Genomic DNA, 16,697 nt, shown 5'->3' with positions numbered 1-16,697 from the left:
CATTTCCCTCACTGGATGGACAGCTAAAAAATGTATCATATAGAAAACAAGGTTTTTAGACTAACACACTATTTGCGTTAAAAATAATAATGATCTAGTACAAATCTGCTCATCACCTGAAGAGATTTTTGTAGCTACATTTCATTGGAACCCTGACACACCCCTTCATTCTGCATATTATTTATAGATACTTTTCTGCCATCACTGCACAGTGGAGCTGTTGCAACAGGAATCTTCTGGATCATAAAACCTAAAATATACTATTTGGCCCTTCACAGAGAAGGTTATCTACTCCTGTTATAAGATGAAAACACAACATTATTCTTGCTTTTACAAATTATATTGTATTATTATTAATTTTACAAATTATATTGTATTACATAAATACTATTAAATACTCAATAAATACATTATTCTTAATTTTACAAACTATATTCTATGAGATAAATACTCAAATTTATAAAATTGATAAAATGGGGAAAGAGAAGATTACATTATGATAAGCATATATATTTTGTATTCTAAGATCACAACATCAACTTTTATTATTTTATTTTATTCACATTTAATTTTATTGTAACAAGGCAACTTATATACTTTCAGCATCTAACACTTACCATCATCTTTCCTTTTAGGAGAAGGAAAAGGACTTTTAAAAATAAATGGGAAGAAAAGTACAACAGAGAATGTCAACCCCAAAGTTAAGTCGCAAGGCTTAAGTTTTCACTAGAAGAGAATTTAATTTAAATGCGTCGCCTTAAACTGTGAGGATGACTATTAAATTTTGCAATTAAACATGACAAAGGAGAGGCCATGATGTTAAAATTACCACTTAACCTACCCAGTCACGTCAAAGCCATGTTTTACTAACCATCGTGACCAGATGTTTATTTTATTTTTTTCTTTTTGTGAACATGAGCAAGTAGACAGGCACAAGTTGGTAAATGCTAACTGTCCATATTCATAGACACATTGTAGTCTCTGAGCCAATTTACAGGGAAAATAGAGAAAAGGCTAGAACTTTGTGCACTGCTACACAGGGGAACAGCACCCTTCAGCTTCCCACAGAGCAAGGGGACCAGGTTTTCCTTTTTCTCTCACATCTCAGTGGTGTGTATGCTTCAGATGACAACCAGATGTCTCATGGAATAGTTTGAGAGGTGGACCTTTACAGAGGCCAAAAGATCTGGGTTTGAGTACTGGCTCCACCAGTAGTAGCTGTGTGACCTTTAGCAAATTAGCAACTTGGTTTCTTCATCTACAACATGGACAGAATAGCACTGATTTCCTCATGTGGATGTTGGGAAGACTGAACTGGGGAATACACGTAATGCACGTAGAAAAACGTGAGGCACATGGTGAGTGGCATATAATATTTACTATTAACATCTTGTTGTATTTTATGTTCTAATTTTATAGTTTAGGCAGGTGACATGCCAATGAAAATGGTCCCCGACAGCTGCACTCAACTGATCTCCACACTACTGAAATGGGCAATAAATGCAGAGCATGACGCCCACAACAGTCCCAAATTCTGTAGATAACAGTCACCAACTCCAGTAGCCAGCAGTGTTTTCGTCCACTCATAAGAATTCATAGCTTACTTGTCTCCATAGCAATCAGTGGGATGCATGACCATGCACTGCAGTGCACAGAGCATTTTCTGGAGTGAGTTGTATGGAACTTACATGACCCCAGGCAATAGCCTCAACCTGAAAACACTGGACTCCATTGATAAATCAAGGTGCCTTGATCACTTCATTCCCAGCAACTGGATATGATGGGCTGCACTAGCAAGCACTCTGATGATCAAGTTAAGGTCATGTGCTGTGGTAGATCAGAAAGGCCAGAGCTTTTCAGTTGGAAAGGCAATTATCAATCTACAAGTCCCAATTCTGACTTTGTAATGAAGGAATACTAATTTAATTTTTTTTTCTATAGTGACAATGACATGAATATATTTTTTTCCTGCTGGTTGCATCTACATTCACTTATTTATTTGGTTGAACACTTTCCTTGGAAATTAAATTAGTACTAGCAGGAAAGAAGCAGACTGGTTTGGCCCTAACTCATTAAAACAAACAAAGAAACAAACAAAAAACAGAAAAACATTTTCTTGCTACTGTTGAAACAGCAATGAACAATAAGAAAGAACTACAGGAAATATTTCAAACTTTATCAATATTAAATAAGATTACATGAGGAGATAAGCAAAGACATAGAGTACCTTCCAGATGTATATCTTTGAAGGAAATAAGGAAATCAAAATATGATTCCTTGGTGTAGAGAATATTTTCAATGAAAAGGCCATTTTTGATTAGAATGCACTAGTCTCTCCTCTATAAAACCTGAATAACTTGATTTAGAATCAGAAAAGGGGCTGCTGGAGTCCTTATCACATAGGCCTGGCCCTAATGTCCTTTGAAGCACTGAGACCTGTCTCTCAGGTTAAACTGCAACTCAGTCTGTTTCCCTCCATCTACACATCATCCCTCGCAACCACTTGCTACACATATATTTTACAGTTTCTCTCCCCCCTCCCTTCTAAAAGGCATCTTTAAAAGCCACTGACTATCACTGAAACATTGGGCAATCATTCATACCCCCCATGTGCATGGTATTTGGAAATAAACCTTTCTCTTATTAATCTACTCTAACTGTGAGTTGATCTTTTCAGCAAATCAACCTAGGGGAAAAGGGCAAGTTTCCCTGAGACTCCCCTTCACCTTCTTTCCATATAATTTCCTTAATTCCCCAATTACAAACTTCATTAGGAAGATATTACAATGGATAAATCACAGCTAGACATATTTACAAAATACTTTTCACTAAATTCTGTTAAATACCATCTATTAATTATAAAATAACTTGGAAAAAGTCACTGAAATATATATCCCAAATAGAGAAAATTAGTAACAATAGCAAGAAAGAGTTTTTTTCTGTTTTTTAATAAAAAAGTTCCAATTTTATATTTTATTGCTTAAAATATATTTAGAATAAAATTTTATTATATCAATTATCAGTATGGTATAAAGTATTTAATTATATTCTAACAAATGTTAATCTAAAACATTTTCAATTTATATAAGGATAACTTATAGGCGTATCAACTTTTGCTATTAAATCATAGCTGTGTACATTAATGCAATTATGGGGTACAATGTGCTCGTTTTATATACAACTTAGATATTATTCTCACCTTGGGCAAATTTATAATTGAACAAGATGACTCCTCATGAAAAAATAAAAGCCCTCAGAATGGGAGAAAATATTTGCAGGTTATACCTCCGATAAAGGTTTAATAACCAGAATCCACAGAGAACTCAAACGTATTAGCAAGAAAAGAACAAGTGATCCAGTCACAGGGTGGGCAAAGAACTTGAAGAGAAACTTCTCTAAAGAAGACAGACACACGGACTACAGACACATGAAGAAAAGCTCATCATTCTTAATCATCAGAGAAATGCCAATCAAAACTACTTTGAGATATCACCTAACCCGAGTAAGAGTAGCCCACATAACAAAATCCCCAAACCAGAGATCTTCGCATGGATGTGGAGAAAAGAGCACACTTCTACACTGCTGGTGGGAATGCACACTAATACGTTCCTTTTGGAAGGAAGTTTGGAGAATACTTAGAGATCTAAAAATAGACCTGCCATTCGATCCTATAATTCCTTTACTAGGTATATACCCAGAAGACCAAAAATGACAATATAACAAAGACATCTGTACCAGGATGTTTATTGCAGCCCAATTCATAATTGCTAAGTCATGGAAGAAGCCCAAGTGCCCATCAACCCACGAATGGACTAGCAAATTGTGGTACATGTATAACATGGAACATTATGCAGCCTTAAAGAAAGATGGAGACTTTTCCTCTTTCATGTTTACATGGATGGAGCTGGAACATATTCTTCTTAGCAAAGTATCTCAAGAATGGAAGAAAAAGTATCCAATGTACTCATCCCTACTATAAAGCTAATTTATAGCTTTCATATGAAGGCTATAACCTAACTATAGCTCAAGAATATGGGGAAAGGACCAAGGGAAGGGAAGGGAGAAGGGAGGTTACGGTAGACGGAGGGTAAGGGGTGGGGCCACATCACAGTGCATCTTAGAATGGGTACAGGCGAAACTTACTAAAGGTAGAATACAAATGTCTACATACAATAAGCATGAAAATGCGATGAAGGCTACGTTGAACAGTTTGATGAGAATATTTCAGATTGTATATGAAACCAGCACATTGTACTCCTTGATTGCACAAATGTACACAGCTATGATTTAATAATAAAAAAATTTTAAAAAGCAATGCAAAATGAAGGACTAACTTATTCTGCACAGATTAGATAACAAGTACTAAAGAATAAAGTCAACGAAAGTCAGAACACTCAGAGAAAGTTTCATGAAAAAGGAAAAATTGTGCTCAGGTCTGAATGAGGTTAGATGATCAGAAGTTAAAAAAGCGGGAAGCACAGCATGAGCAAGGCAGAGAGATGGTCAAATCTGCTAACTAACTAAGGATGATAGTCAATGGCAGGGAAATAAAAACATGTCCGCTTGATATCATTTAAATTAATGTTCATGGGACTATGATGCATTGGTGGCAAAAAGTAGAAACAAACCTAAAGGTCCAGCAAGTGAAGAATCGATCACCAGTAGGACCACACAATAGAATAGTACCAGACCATGAAAAGAAATGAAGTATTGATCCATACTACAACATGGATTCATCCTGAAAACACGCTTTGTGAAAGAATCCAGTCACAAAGGACTAAGTAGTATATGGCTCCATTTATAAGAACTGTCTACAAAACAGCATGGTACTGGCACAAAAATAAAGATGTAGATCTATGAAATTGGATAGAGAGTTTAGAGATGAACCCAGCCACATATCGCCATTTAATCTTTGAAAAGCCTACAAAGAGCATGCAATGAGGAAAAAGATCCTTATTTAACAAATGGTGCTGGAAGAACTGGTTATCCACATGTAGAAGACTGAAACTGGACCTGCACCTCTCACCATTGACAAAAAATTGATTCTTCGTTGATGAAAGATTTAATTATAAGACACAAAACAATAAAAATTCTAGGAAAGAGTGGGGGAAAACACTTGAATACATTGGCCTGGGAAAAAACTTTGTGAGATAGACCCTCTTAGCAATTGCAGCAACACCAAAAATCAATACCTGGGACTTGATCGAGCTTAAAAGCTTTTGCACACCTAAGGCTACCGCAAATGAAACCAACAGACAGCCTTCAAATGGGAGAAAGTTTTTGCACGTTATGAATCTGACAAAGGCCTGACAACTAGAACGTACACAGAACTCAAATTGAACCATAAGAAAGTATAAACAACCCTCTCTATAAGTGGGCAAGAGATTTGAACAGAAACTTCTCTGAAGACGACAGACGAATGTCCATCAAACACTTGAAAAAATGCTCATTGTCTTTAATCACCAGAGAAATGCAAATCAAAACCACTCTAAGATATCACCTAACCCCAGCAATCCCAGAACTACAGATGCTATTGTGGATATGGAGAGAAGGGACGCTTCTACCATGCTGGTGGGATTGCAAAATAATACAGCCTTTTTGGAGAGAAGTATGGAGGATCCTCAAAAATCTAAAAGTAGACCTACCATTTGACCCTGCAATCCCATTACTAGGTATCTATCAAGAATAACAAAAATCATTTTACCACAAAGACATTTGCGCTAGAGTGTTTACTGTGGCTCAATTCATAATTGCCCAGTCATGGGAGCAACCTAAGTGTCCATCAACCTATGAACGGATCAACAAACTGTGGTATATGTATACCATGGAATATTATTCAGCCATTAGAAAGATGGAGACTTTACATCTTTTACATTTGCCTGGATGGAATTGAAATACATTCTTTTTAGTAAAGTACCATAAGAATAGAAAAATAAATATCCAATATGAAATCCATACCTCCATACCTATATGAAATCAATATATAAACAATTACATGCTCATAAGAACAATAAAACACTCTTATAGTCCAGTTTGTGGGTAGAGTGAAGCGGGATGGGGAACGTTTGGCAGAATGAGGGAGGGCACGAGGCAAGATCTCACCTATTGTGCACATTGTGAGGATGTATAATATGCCCCTTGAAAAAAAAATAAAATAAAATTTGATTGATAAAGTCTCCCTCACCCCCACCCCACCACTCCAAAAATGAACTGTCTAGATAAGCAAATCTATGGAGATAAAGGTAGATGGTGGTTGCCCAGGCCTGGGGAAAGTGGAGGGATAAGATGAGGGTGGAGGTTATGGTTATAAGATGTGGGGTTTCTTTTTGCATCGATGCAAATGTTCTGAAATTGATTGTGATGATGGTGCCACAACCCTGTGAATATACTAAGAGACATTAAGTGGTGAACTGCATGGTATGTGAATGAGACCTCAATACATTTGCTTTTAAAAATCCAATGGCAGGATCTGGGTAATTTTCTTAATTCTTTATTTTGGATGTACCTCCTATCCAAGACCTGAATATTTCTGTGCTTTTACAATGTAATTAAAGTGAAATGAAAATGAAGGCAATTAACTTTGCAAAGAGTTTATAAATTAACCTAAAACATTTTCATTTTATTTATTTATTTTATTTATTTTTTTTAGAGACAGAGTCTCACTTTATGGCCCTCTGTAGAGTGCCGTGGCCTCACACAGCTCACAGCAACCTCCAACTTCTGGACTTAAGCGATCATCTTGCCTCAGCCTCCCGAGCAGCATTTTCATTTTAGACAAGAATATAAAGGCCTTTCTCTATGAGTTAACCTGAAATCCATAAAATAAGTATACACAGATTTTGTATCCATTCACAAAATTGAAGATATGTTCTGGAACATTTCATTAGACATTACCCTGATTTAATCTGGCTTGCCTCACAATGGCAATAGAGAAATCACTGAAAACTACTGCTTAATAGGAAAAATGTCTCACAACTTCTGTGAAAAATGATGTATAATCCTCGACTTTCCTAAGGGTATATATTATAAGAAAATATGGTATTTTTCTATGTAATTTTAAGGAAAAGTGGAAGAATGAAAGTCAGAATTTAAGAAATAAATACATGATAAAGATAATAAAATGGTACAAAACTACTCATAATGAAAATATAAAAAGAAAACTGTCACCTGCAGCTAGTATTCTAAAACACTTTATGTTATTGGATCAGCTCTAGATTAACTGGTGGCATGTTAATTTCGTACATACTTGGTTTGTCATCTGACTTATTTTTCTCATTGAATGTTGGGTCTCATCTTCTAAATGAATGTGACAACGTGATGTAGTTTCTAGTAACGTCTCCGATCTGGATAGTTTTTGCATGGTATCACACAGTTCTTGGCGAAGTTGTCGCAAAACTGCCTGGTAAGATATTTTTGTTGCAGATATTATAAACACTTTATTATTAGGATGTGTTAATAATATTTAACTTTAACATATATAACTTGAAGATTATCATCACATACATTGCATTGACTCACCTTCTTTTCCTCCTGTGTACACATTCCTGTTGACCACTAAATTTGGCTAAGGACACTAAGGAAAGTGCTACCTCCCCCCCAAGTCAGTATTCTACTGCTGAGACAACAGATTCAGTCCTCTATTCATTCCTCCCCTCATGAATGTGAAATGCATAAGGACCAACTGAAGGCTTAAAAGGAATGTGAAATGCATAACAAGATTCATATGCATGTGGATGGGATAGTGGTGGCAAATTCTACCCTGTAAAATGGTTTCTTTCTTTTTGATTAGAAGCTCAGATCAACCTCAAAGTTTCTCACAAATTCAATCCTCTGCTCAAACTCTCCCAATAATCCCTATTTTAGAATAAAAGTAAAATTCCAATGGCTCCTGCAGGCCCTAAGTAAACTGGCCTCCACCTCCCTCCCTAATCACAACTCCTGCAAGTCCTACCCCTACTCAGCTTCCTACTCACTTTTTTCTGCTTCGGCTCTGTCTTAAAATGAGGCAACATAAAGACACTAAAATTATGATTTCAGCATTTTTACTCTATGTCTATTAACAATTTATAACTTAAACTCTTAAAATGTTGTGACACACTGTCTTTACTCAAAGTAAAACATCTCTCAGTACTAACTTTTATTTGCTGGAAACAAGGTATGTTTCTAGGCTGATATCACAAATATAGATCTAGATATTCTCACATTCAACCAGATACGATGCTTAGTCACTACAAATACCACTTCACTTTTCTTTTTGGAAGTTTGAAAAATGTTTATTTCTTGATACTTACTTCTCTTTTCACTTTCTCTTTTTTATATTGGTACTGCCTTTCTTTTAAGTGATTGCATTCATCAAGCAACTTCTTGTTTTCCTCTTCCAAAAGCAGACTGTACCTTTCATGCCCTACTTCAAGAGCCTTCACCACTGCAGCACACGGGCTGTCTCTGGTGTGTTTTGCCTTCTCTTTATCTGCAGAATCCTTGTGAACATCATCCAGCTGTTGTTGAAGTGACATAGTTTTACACTGCAGTCCGGACAGTCTCTGCTCTAAAGACTCCTGCTTTACAATGTACATACTCACTGTTCTTTGTTCACTTTGATACTTCAGTTGAACGTTCTGCTTTTCAAACTGTGTTTCCATCAGGTCTCTCTGTGCACCTTCTAGAGCAAAAGTCTTCTCTCGAAGAGCATCTTCCATGTGACAAAACTCAGCTTGCAGGCAACTGAATTTCTCTTCTGCATCACAAAGTTGTTGGAAAAGGGTTTCAGCACGAGAGTTCATATATTCCAGTGTACCAGACCATTCTTCTTTTGTTCTCTGGACAATGAAGGCAAGGTCTCTTTGGGAGACCTGACTTTGGTGACGCTCACTGTTAGCATCTGCCAGTCTGAGACGGTGGGATTCAAGTTCTGCTTCTAGTTTTTCCTGGTTTTCTTTCACTTCCTTCAGTTTGGCTTGTAGCACTTTATTCTCCTCTCGTAGTATGTTGAGCTGGCCACTATACTGGGCTGTTACTTTCATTAACCTTTCTTCACTGAGCTTTACAACATTTTGAAGATCATCAGTCTTGTCTTTGATGATTTCCAAGTCCTGCAAGTGTTTCTTGTCTATCTCCTCATTGTTCATTTTCATTCTTTCTACTTTCAATCTTAGTCTGACAATTTCTTTGTTCAGGAGATCTCTTTCATGTTCACGCCTTTGACAATACTAAGTAAAAGAAAGGAAACTTTTAGCTATCACTCAATAAAATAATATATCACGATTTCCCCAGAAAGTAAATAATAACATGCACATTTATGAAATGAAAGGGTTGTAAAAAGCAGCTAACTGGGCAAAGAAGCTGGATCCAAACCTCAAACCTTATAGAGCATAAATTCTTGAAAGTTCAAAAATTTACATGAATGCAATGAATCTGTGAAAGCAAAAAAGAAATCAGTAAAGAATTTTTATGAATCTCCAAATTGGAAAAGGCTTTCTTTGAATTACAACAAATCCAAATGCACAAAACTCTAATAACTGTGACACACTAGAAAGTTGGGTGCACACTCTGGTGTCTAACCTACATCCCCCTCCATAGTAGGAGCCTCAGCTCTGCGTACACTAGAACAGGCAAAATTTGCCAATGTTCTTTAAGTTTTTTTTCTGAGAGCATTCTATAGATATTCTACTCTTCTAACATTTTTATCCTAAGTTATAACAATTATATCTATTGATAAATGACAAATCTAGGCATTGTGCAAAGCATTTCTCTATATATCAATTAACTCAGTTACTGATCACAATTCTGAAAAGGAGAGATTAAACGTATAAGCCCCTCGTAGGATTTTCCTCAGTCTTCTGATCCTAACTCATGAGGCTCATCTACCAAATCACAGTTACCTCTCTGGAATAAATAGATAAATGCAAAATAAGCCTTATATTTCAAAACACAAATGACAAATAAGATAAAATTTGCAGAGGTCTTCTTAGAAAATCATGAGATTACTTTAGATTACAATACATTTTGTTTCTTTCCTCTTCATAATGTTTGAAGTTGTAATAAATGTGAATAGGGGAAAAATCACTGAACTATTTTACTAGGAACAAAACACCTAATAAGTCATCATTAAGTATATATTATGGTATATTATTTTCAAAAATTCTTTGTATTGAAATAAGATACTACTTGGATGCCAAGATTTATAATAAACAACTTTAGCTATAAATATCATAATTAATTTTTAAGGCAAGATTTTGGTTTGTTTTATAACTAAATAATAAGCATTGAATCAAAGAGACATCACAACTAATAATGATGAAGTAAAATAATAAATGTGATGTTAACCAAAGATTAATTTACCTCCAGATTATTTCTAAGGGTCCCCAACTCCACATTTTGGGCTCTCAGTCTGTGTTCCAATTCTTCTTTTATCACAACTTCTTTTCAATGTTGCTCTATTTCTCTTGTTAACTTTTCCTTAATTTGTTCAAATGCTATAGAATCATTTTTTCTCATCTCTTCCATTTCTTTTAGTGTGAATCTGCAGTTAATTATACTTATCTTAAAATTCATTTTGTTAGCGAAAAGTTCATTTTGAGACCTGCCTCTTCATCTATTCATTGATTACCTAATAAAATGTCTGTTTTCTTGAATATTTGTTTTTTCTAGTTCTAAGGTTTTGAATATCTCACTTCATTTTCTCCCAAAAGACATGTACACATGAAAGGTAGATGTGAAAGAACATTCTCCTAATTGGTAAGTTTCTGTTAGTTTAGTTACTCTTGAAAAGGATATTGAAAATTTTCAAATGTATAAGTTGAAAATTACTTTTTTACATAGTCATAATTACTCCCAAACTGAGACAGATCATGGAGTGTAAACTAACCAAAATTTACCATTTATAAATAAGTTTATGAATTCACTGGAGGGAAATGTTCATCCCCACAAAACAGCACAAGCATTCCTGAAAGTGACTGGCAGTGTAAGAGAACTCATTCCGATGTCTCTCACACAACACATAATTGCAGACTGCTATTTTTATATTTGCTACCCACGTGTTCTGTGTTTCTGTTTTGAGTGATAATTTCAAGGTACTTGTTGATGCTGGTATATATTATAAACAATTCTGTAACTCCTTTTGGGGAAAGACAAGGTCTAATATTTAATTAAACAATGAAGAATAATATATGTTTTCAACACAAAAGTTTAAATTAATTTTATCTGTGTAGGAGAGATGTTGAACAAGCGAATCAGTAGTCACTTTCCATTTTCCTTTTCATTCCCTGCATTATGAAAACAAACTATGTAATTTCCTTAAGAAACTTCTTCTGGGTTGAAAAAGGCCAATTAAAACTCTGTTGGTTGAGTTATAAATTTGCATAAACATTCCTGAGAACCATTTCAAAATATTGATCAAAGCCATTGTCATAAGATTACTTTAACCCAAGAATTCTATATTGAAGAATATGTTAAAGGCATATAATTTGAAAATTCAGACTTGTGTAAAAATGTTCATAACAATATTAATTATAATACAGATATTTAAAATTCCAAATTCAATTTGTTAAATAAATGGAGATTTCCCTAAGGTGAACTTCTAATATAGTTATTAGAATTATGATTTAAAAGAATATACATTTAATTATCAGTAATTGTAATTACAATTAAGAACTTATTTTATTATTTCCAAGAATTTTATACCGCAGAAGACTAAGATGACTTCTCTCCTATTAAATACCAGATGATATGTCAGCAATGTCAAAAATTCTCCAACATATAAATAAATAAATATTTCAAATAAATAGTTCCAAATAAATAGTTCAAATGTTTCTTTAAAGCTAGGATTTCATACCTCAAACTGTGGAGTTTTTGCTCCCATTCACATCTTTGATGGTATAACTGTAAGTTTATTCCTTTCGTTTTAGATAGCTTCATTTTTAGAAAAATAATCATAGTTTCCAGTGCTTTGATATTATCTGTAAGTTTTTTATAATAATTTTTATTACGTTCTGCATGGCTCTTACAGGGAACAGCTGTGTTTTGAATTTCCAATTAGTTAAAAGAATCTGTATCAGGATGAAAAAAAAGAAAGAGAATACAGGAACACTTTTTATATATAAAGGGCTTCACATTCTCACATTCACTCACTCACACATTATACATATATAACTCGGTGGGTACAGTGGCGGACATGTGATACTGAGCTCTGCAGACTAGACAGGACCTCTGCTCTTATTTAGCTTGAAGTAAAGTGAAAAAAAAAAGACAAAACACATTAAACAGTTATTATTAAGACAGTAGAATTTAGGCAACAAAGACAAAGATCTTTGAAAAATAGAAAACAAGAGAAGGAAGCCTTGGGAATGCCCCAGATCCCTGCCTTAACAGAGTTTTCAGGAAAGCACACCTGGAGAAAAAAAAAGAAAAAGCCTGACCTACATGCTACCAGACTCCCCTAATTGTAGTTGAGTAAGGAGAGTCTGAAAAGACCAAAGCAGACAGTGATCACAGGATAGCAACTGAAGAGGAGAAAGCAGTATAGTGAAAGAATCCTGGAGATGTGTGGAGATTCCCCTCTCAGGTATTTATCAGAATAGTCAACTGTGCATGTGTGCTAGGAATTATTTGAGACTAAGAGAAAAATTATCTAAACAACATCAAGGTAAACCAAGCCTGGTGCTAATATAGTGCCAGGAAGTGTCCATTCTCATAATGAAGGATGGAAAAACACAGACTGCATAAGATAATCATGAAATAGGTCTTGCCTCTTGCGTAGGGTATTATCTCAAATTGTAAAAACAACAGCAGAAAGGGCCAAGCTGTTTTAAAGTAACACAACCCTATCCCTATGTAAATCTTAGACATGGAAGAAATTAAAAATTAAAAAAACCTGTACTGATAGATGTGTAAATTGTAATGTCAGAGAGGCAGACTACACCAGATATGAAAAAAAAAAAAAAGCATTAGATATCATGAAAGAAAATATTCACAAAACTGAGATATTTGTGATCTATGAGAAACCTTTGATGAAAAAATACTTCTAATTATCCAAAACTTCACAAAACCACCCAAAGGGCACTAGATGTCACTAGGTTCAACAAATACAGACATATCACAGATTTACTCACAGATTTATCCACCTAATGTATATACATATAATGTTAGAAGAAAAACAGAATTTAAATATACAATACACATATAAAATAACATTGTGGATTGTTCTCTACTTCATAATAGTACCGTTCAACAGCATGCTGTGCATGTTGTTTTATTAATAATTCACAAACTTCTGTTACTTTTTATATTTTCATAAGTGTACATCCTGTTTGTTACATATGAAAAGAATTCCTCTGCTATTCTAACAATTTTATTTTCATCTTTTAAGGCCTTAGCCTGCTACATGAAGCCTTCATTGATTCCTGCTGTTTCCCCAGATAAATAGGCATCTCCATCCTCAGGGCTGCCTTAGTACTCTAGTGTCATCTCTACTGCAATGTTCCTACCTAAACTGTAAGTCGTTTCTTGCCATGTCTCTAACCTTTGCCCCTATACTGTAAGCACAATATTTCAAAACTTCTGGAACAGTCTTTATCTGTTTTACTCAATAATTATTGATGCTGTAGCTGGAAGGAATATAAATAAAACTGTCAAAAATGAGTTTTCCAGTGATCATGTCTGAGTTGACACTTAGATGAGCCAAATTAAAGGGCGTAAGGGCCAGGAAAGGATGAGAGCAGGAGAGGAAGCGGAAAGCAAGAGAGAAAAAATCCTGAAAAAAACATATGTATATGTATTTGTCTACAGTAGAGGGATTGGTGAGCCAGGCATTCTAGAAGCTCAGGGATGCCAGAAAAAAATGCAGACAGGGAAGAGACAGCAGAAATCCTTCTATGAAATTTCATGTGCTTGGATATTAATATTTCAAAGAGATATTAATTATCCCATTTTCACTGAAGTAAATCACTCTAAATTCTATATGGAAGATGAATTTCAGTAAAACACAAGTGAATGGCAGAAGATGAATTACAAGGAAATATTGGAAAATAAAGGCAATGTGGGCCTGAAATAAGTGAATGTTTCTTGGAAATATATATTTATTTTATTAAATCATAACTGTATAAATTGATATGATCATGGGGCATCATACACTCGCTTCATAAACCATTTGACACATTTTTATCACAGTGGTTAACATAGCCTTTCTGGCGTTATCTCAGTTACTGTGCCAAAACATTTACATTCTACATTTACCAAGTTTCGCAAATACCCCTGTAAGATGCACCACAGGTGTGATCCCACCGATCCCCCTCCCTCTACCCACCCCCCCTTTCCCACTTCCCCCTATTGTTAAGTTGTAGCTGGGTTATAGCTTTCATGTGAGAGTCCCAAATTAGTTTCATAGTAGGGCTGTGTACATTGGGTACTTTTTCTTCCATTCTTGGGATACTTTACTGAGAAGAATATGTTCCAGCTCCATCCATGTAAACATGAAAGAGGTAAAGTCTCCATCTTTCTTTAAGGCTGCATAGTATTCCATGGTATACATATACCACAATTTATTAATCCATTCGTGGATCAATGGGCACTTGGGCTTTTTCCATGACTTAGCTATTATGAATTGGGCTGCAATAAACATTCTGGTACAAATATCTTTGTTATGTTGTGATTTTTGGTCTTCTGGGTATATGCCCAGTAGAGGAATTACAGGATTGAATGGCCGATCTATTTTTAGATCTCTGAGTGTTCTCCATATATCTTTCCAAAAGGAATGTATTAATTTGCATTCCCACCAGCAGTGCAGAAGTGTTCCCTTTTCTCCGCATCCACTCCAACATCTCTGGTCTTGAGATTTTGTGATATAGGCTAGTCTCATTGGAGTTAGATGATATCTCAAAGTAGTTTTGATTTGCATTTCTCTGATGATTAAAGATGATGAGCATTTTTTCATATGTCTGAAGGCTTTGCGCCTGTCTTCTTCAGAGAAGTTTCTCTTCAAATCCCTTGCCCAGCCTGCGATGGGATCCCTTGTTTTTTTCTTGCTGATCCGTTTGAGTTCTCTGTGGATTCTGGTTATTAAACCTTTGTCAGAGATATACCCTGCAAATATCTTCTCCCACTCTGAGGGCTGTCTGCTTGCTCTGCTTACTGTGTTCTTAGCTGTGCAGAAGCTTTTTAGTTTGATCAAGTCCCAGTAGTGTATTTTTGAAGCTGCTTCAATTGCCCGGGGGGTTCTCCTCATGAAATACTCACCCAGACCAATTTCTTCAAGGGTTTTCCCTGCATTCTCCTCTAGTATTTTTATAGTTTCATGTCTTAAGTTTAAATCTTTAATCCAATGAGAGTCTATCTTAGTTAATGGTGAAAGGTGTGGGTCCAATTTCAGTCTTCTGCAGGTTGCCAGCCAGTTCACCCAGCACCATTTGTTAAATAGGGAATATTTTCCCCACTGAATGTTTTTAATTGGCTTGTCAAAAATCAAATAGCAGTAAGTAGCTGGATTCATCTCTTGGTTCTCTATTTTGTTCCAGATATCTACTTCTCTGTTTTTGTGCCAATACCATGCTGTTTTGATCACTATCGATTTGTAGTAAAGTCTGAGGTCTGGTAGTGTGATTCCTCCTGTTTTGTTTTTATTTCTGAGTAATGTCTTGGCTATTCGAGGTTTTTTCTGATTCCATATAAAACGAAGTAATGTTTTTTCAAGATCTTTAAATATGACAGTGGAGCTTTAATAGGGAGTGCGTTGAAATTATATATTGCTTTGGGTAGTATGGACATTTTGATAATGTTGATTCTTCCCAGCCATGAGCATGGTATGTTTTTCCATTTGTTAACATTTTCAGCTATTTCTTTTCTTAGAGTTTCATAGTTCGCTTTATAGAGATCTTTCACGTCTTTTGTTAGGTAAATTCCGAAATATTTCATCTTCTTTGGCACTACTGTGAATGGGATAGAGTCCTTAACTGCTTTTTCAATTTGACTGTTGTTGGTGTATATAAAGGCTACCGATTTATGAATGTTGATTTTGTAACCTGAGACGCTGCTGTATTCCTTGATCACTTCTAGGAGTTTTGTAGTAGAGTCCCTAGTGTTTTCCAGATACACAATCATACCATCTGTGAAGAGCGAGAGTTTGATCTCTTCTGACCCTATACGGATACCCTTGATCGCCTTTTCTTCCCTAATTGCGGTGGCTAAAACTTCCATTACAATGTTGAAAAGCAATGGAGACAATGGGCAGCCTTGTCTGGTTCCTGATCTGAGTGGAAATGATTCCAATTTAACTCCATTCAATATGATATTGGCTGTGGGTGTGCTGTAGATAGCCTCTATCAGTTTAAGAAAAGTCCCTTCTAGACCAATTTTCTTGAGTGTTCTGATCAGGAAGGGATGCTGGATATTATCAAAAGCTTTTTCTGCATCAATTGAGAGAATCATATGGTCTTTGTTTTTTAATTTGTTTATGTGCTGAATTACATTTATAGATTTACGTATATTGAACCAGTCTTGAGACCCTGGGATAAAACCAACTTGGTCATGATGTATAATTTGTTTGATGTGTTACTGGATTCTGTTTGTTAGGATCTTGTTGAATATTTTTGCATCTATATTCATTAGTGATATTGGTCTACAATTTTCTTTTCTTGTTGGGTCTTTTCCTGGTTTGGGGATCAGGGTGATGTTTGCTTCATAGAACGTGTTGGGTAGTCTTCCTT

The 16,697-nt window shown here is 35.4% G+C and overlaps 1 protein-coding gene across 1 annotated transcript in view; it reads right to left on the bottom strand.

The window, feature by feature from the left end:
- Positions 1–8,709: 8,709 nt before the first annotated feature.
- LOC128579554 (ankyrin repeat domain-containing protein 26-like) overlaps positions 8,710–16,697 on the bottom strand; it is a 68,106-nt gene continuing 60,118 nt past the window's right edge. The window contains exons 9-10 of the mRNA XM_053581584.1: positions 11,834–11,957; positions 8,710–9,209 (exon numbers count right to left, since the gene is read on the bottom strand). Of these exons, the coding sequence (XP_053437559.1) occupies positions 9,173–9,209; positions 11,834–11,957 (161 nt within the window). The 3' untranslated portion in view covers positions 8,710–9,172. The remainder of the gene's footprint in view (positions 9,210–11,833; positions 11,958–16,697) is intronic.

The sequence above is a fragment of the Nycticebus coucang genome, unplaced genomic scaffold, assembly GCF_027406575.1.
Source record: "Nycticebus coucang isolate mNycCou1 unplaced genomic scaffold, mNycCou1.pri scaffold_65, whole genome shotgun sequence".
NCBI classification, from domain to species: domain Eukaryota; kingdom Metazoa; phylum Chordata; class Mammalia; order Primates; family Lorisidae; genus Nycticebus; species Nycticebus coucang.
The sequence above is the reverse complement of the archived record's forward strand: the minus strand, read 5'-3'. Positions and strand labels throughout refer to the sequence as shown.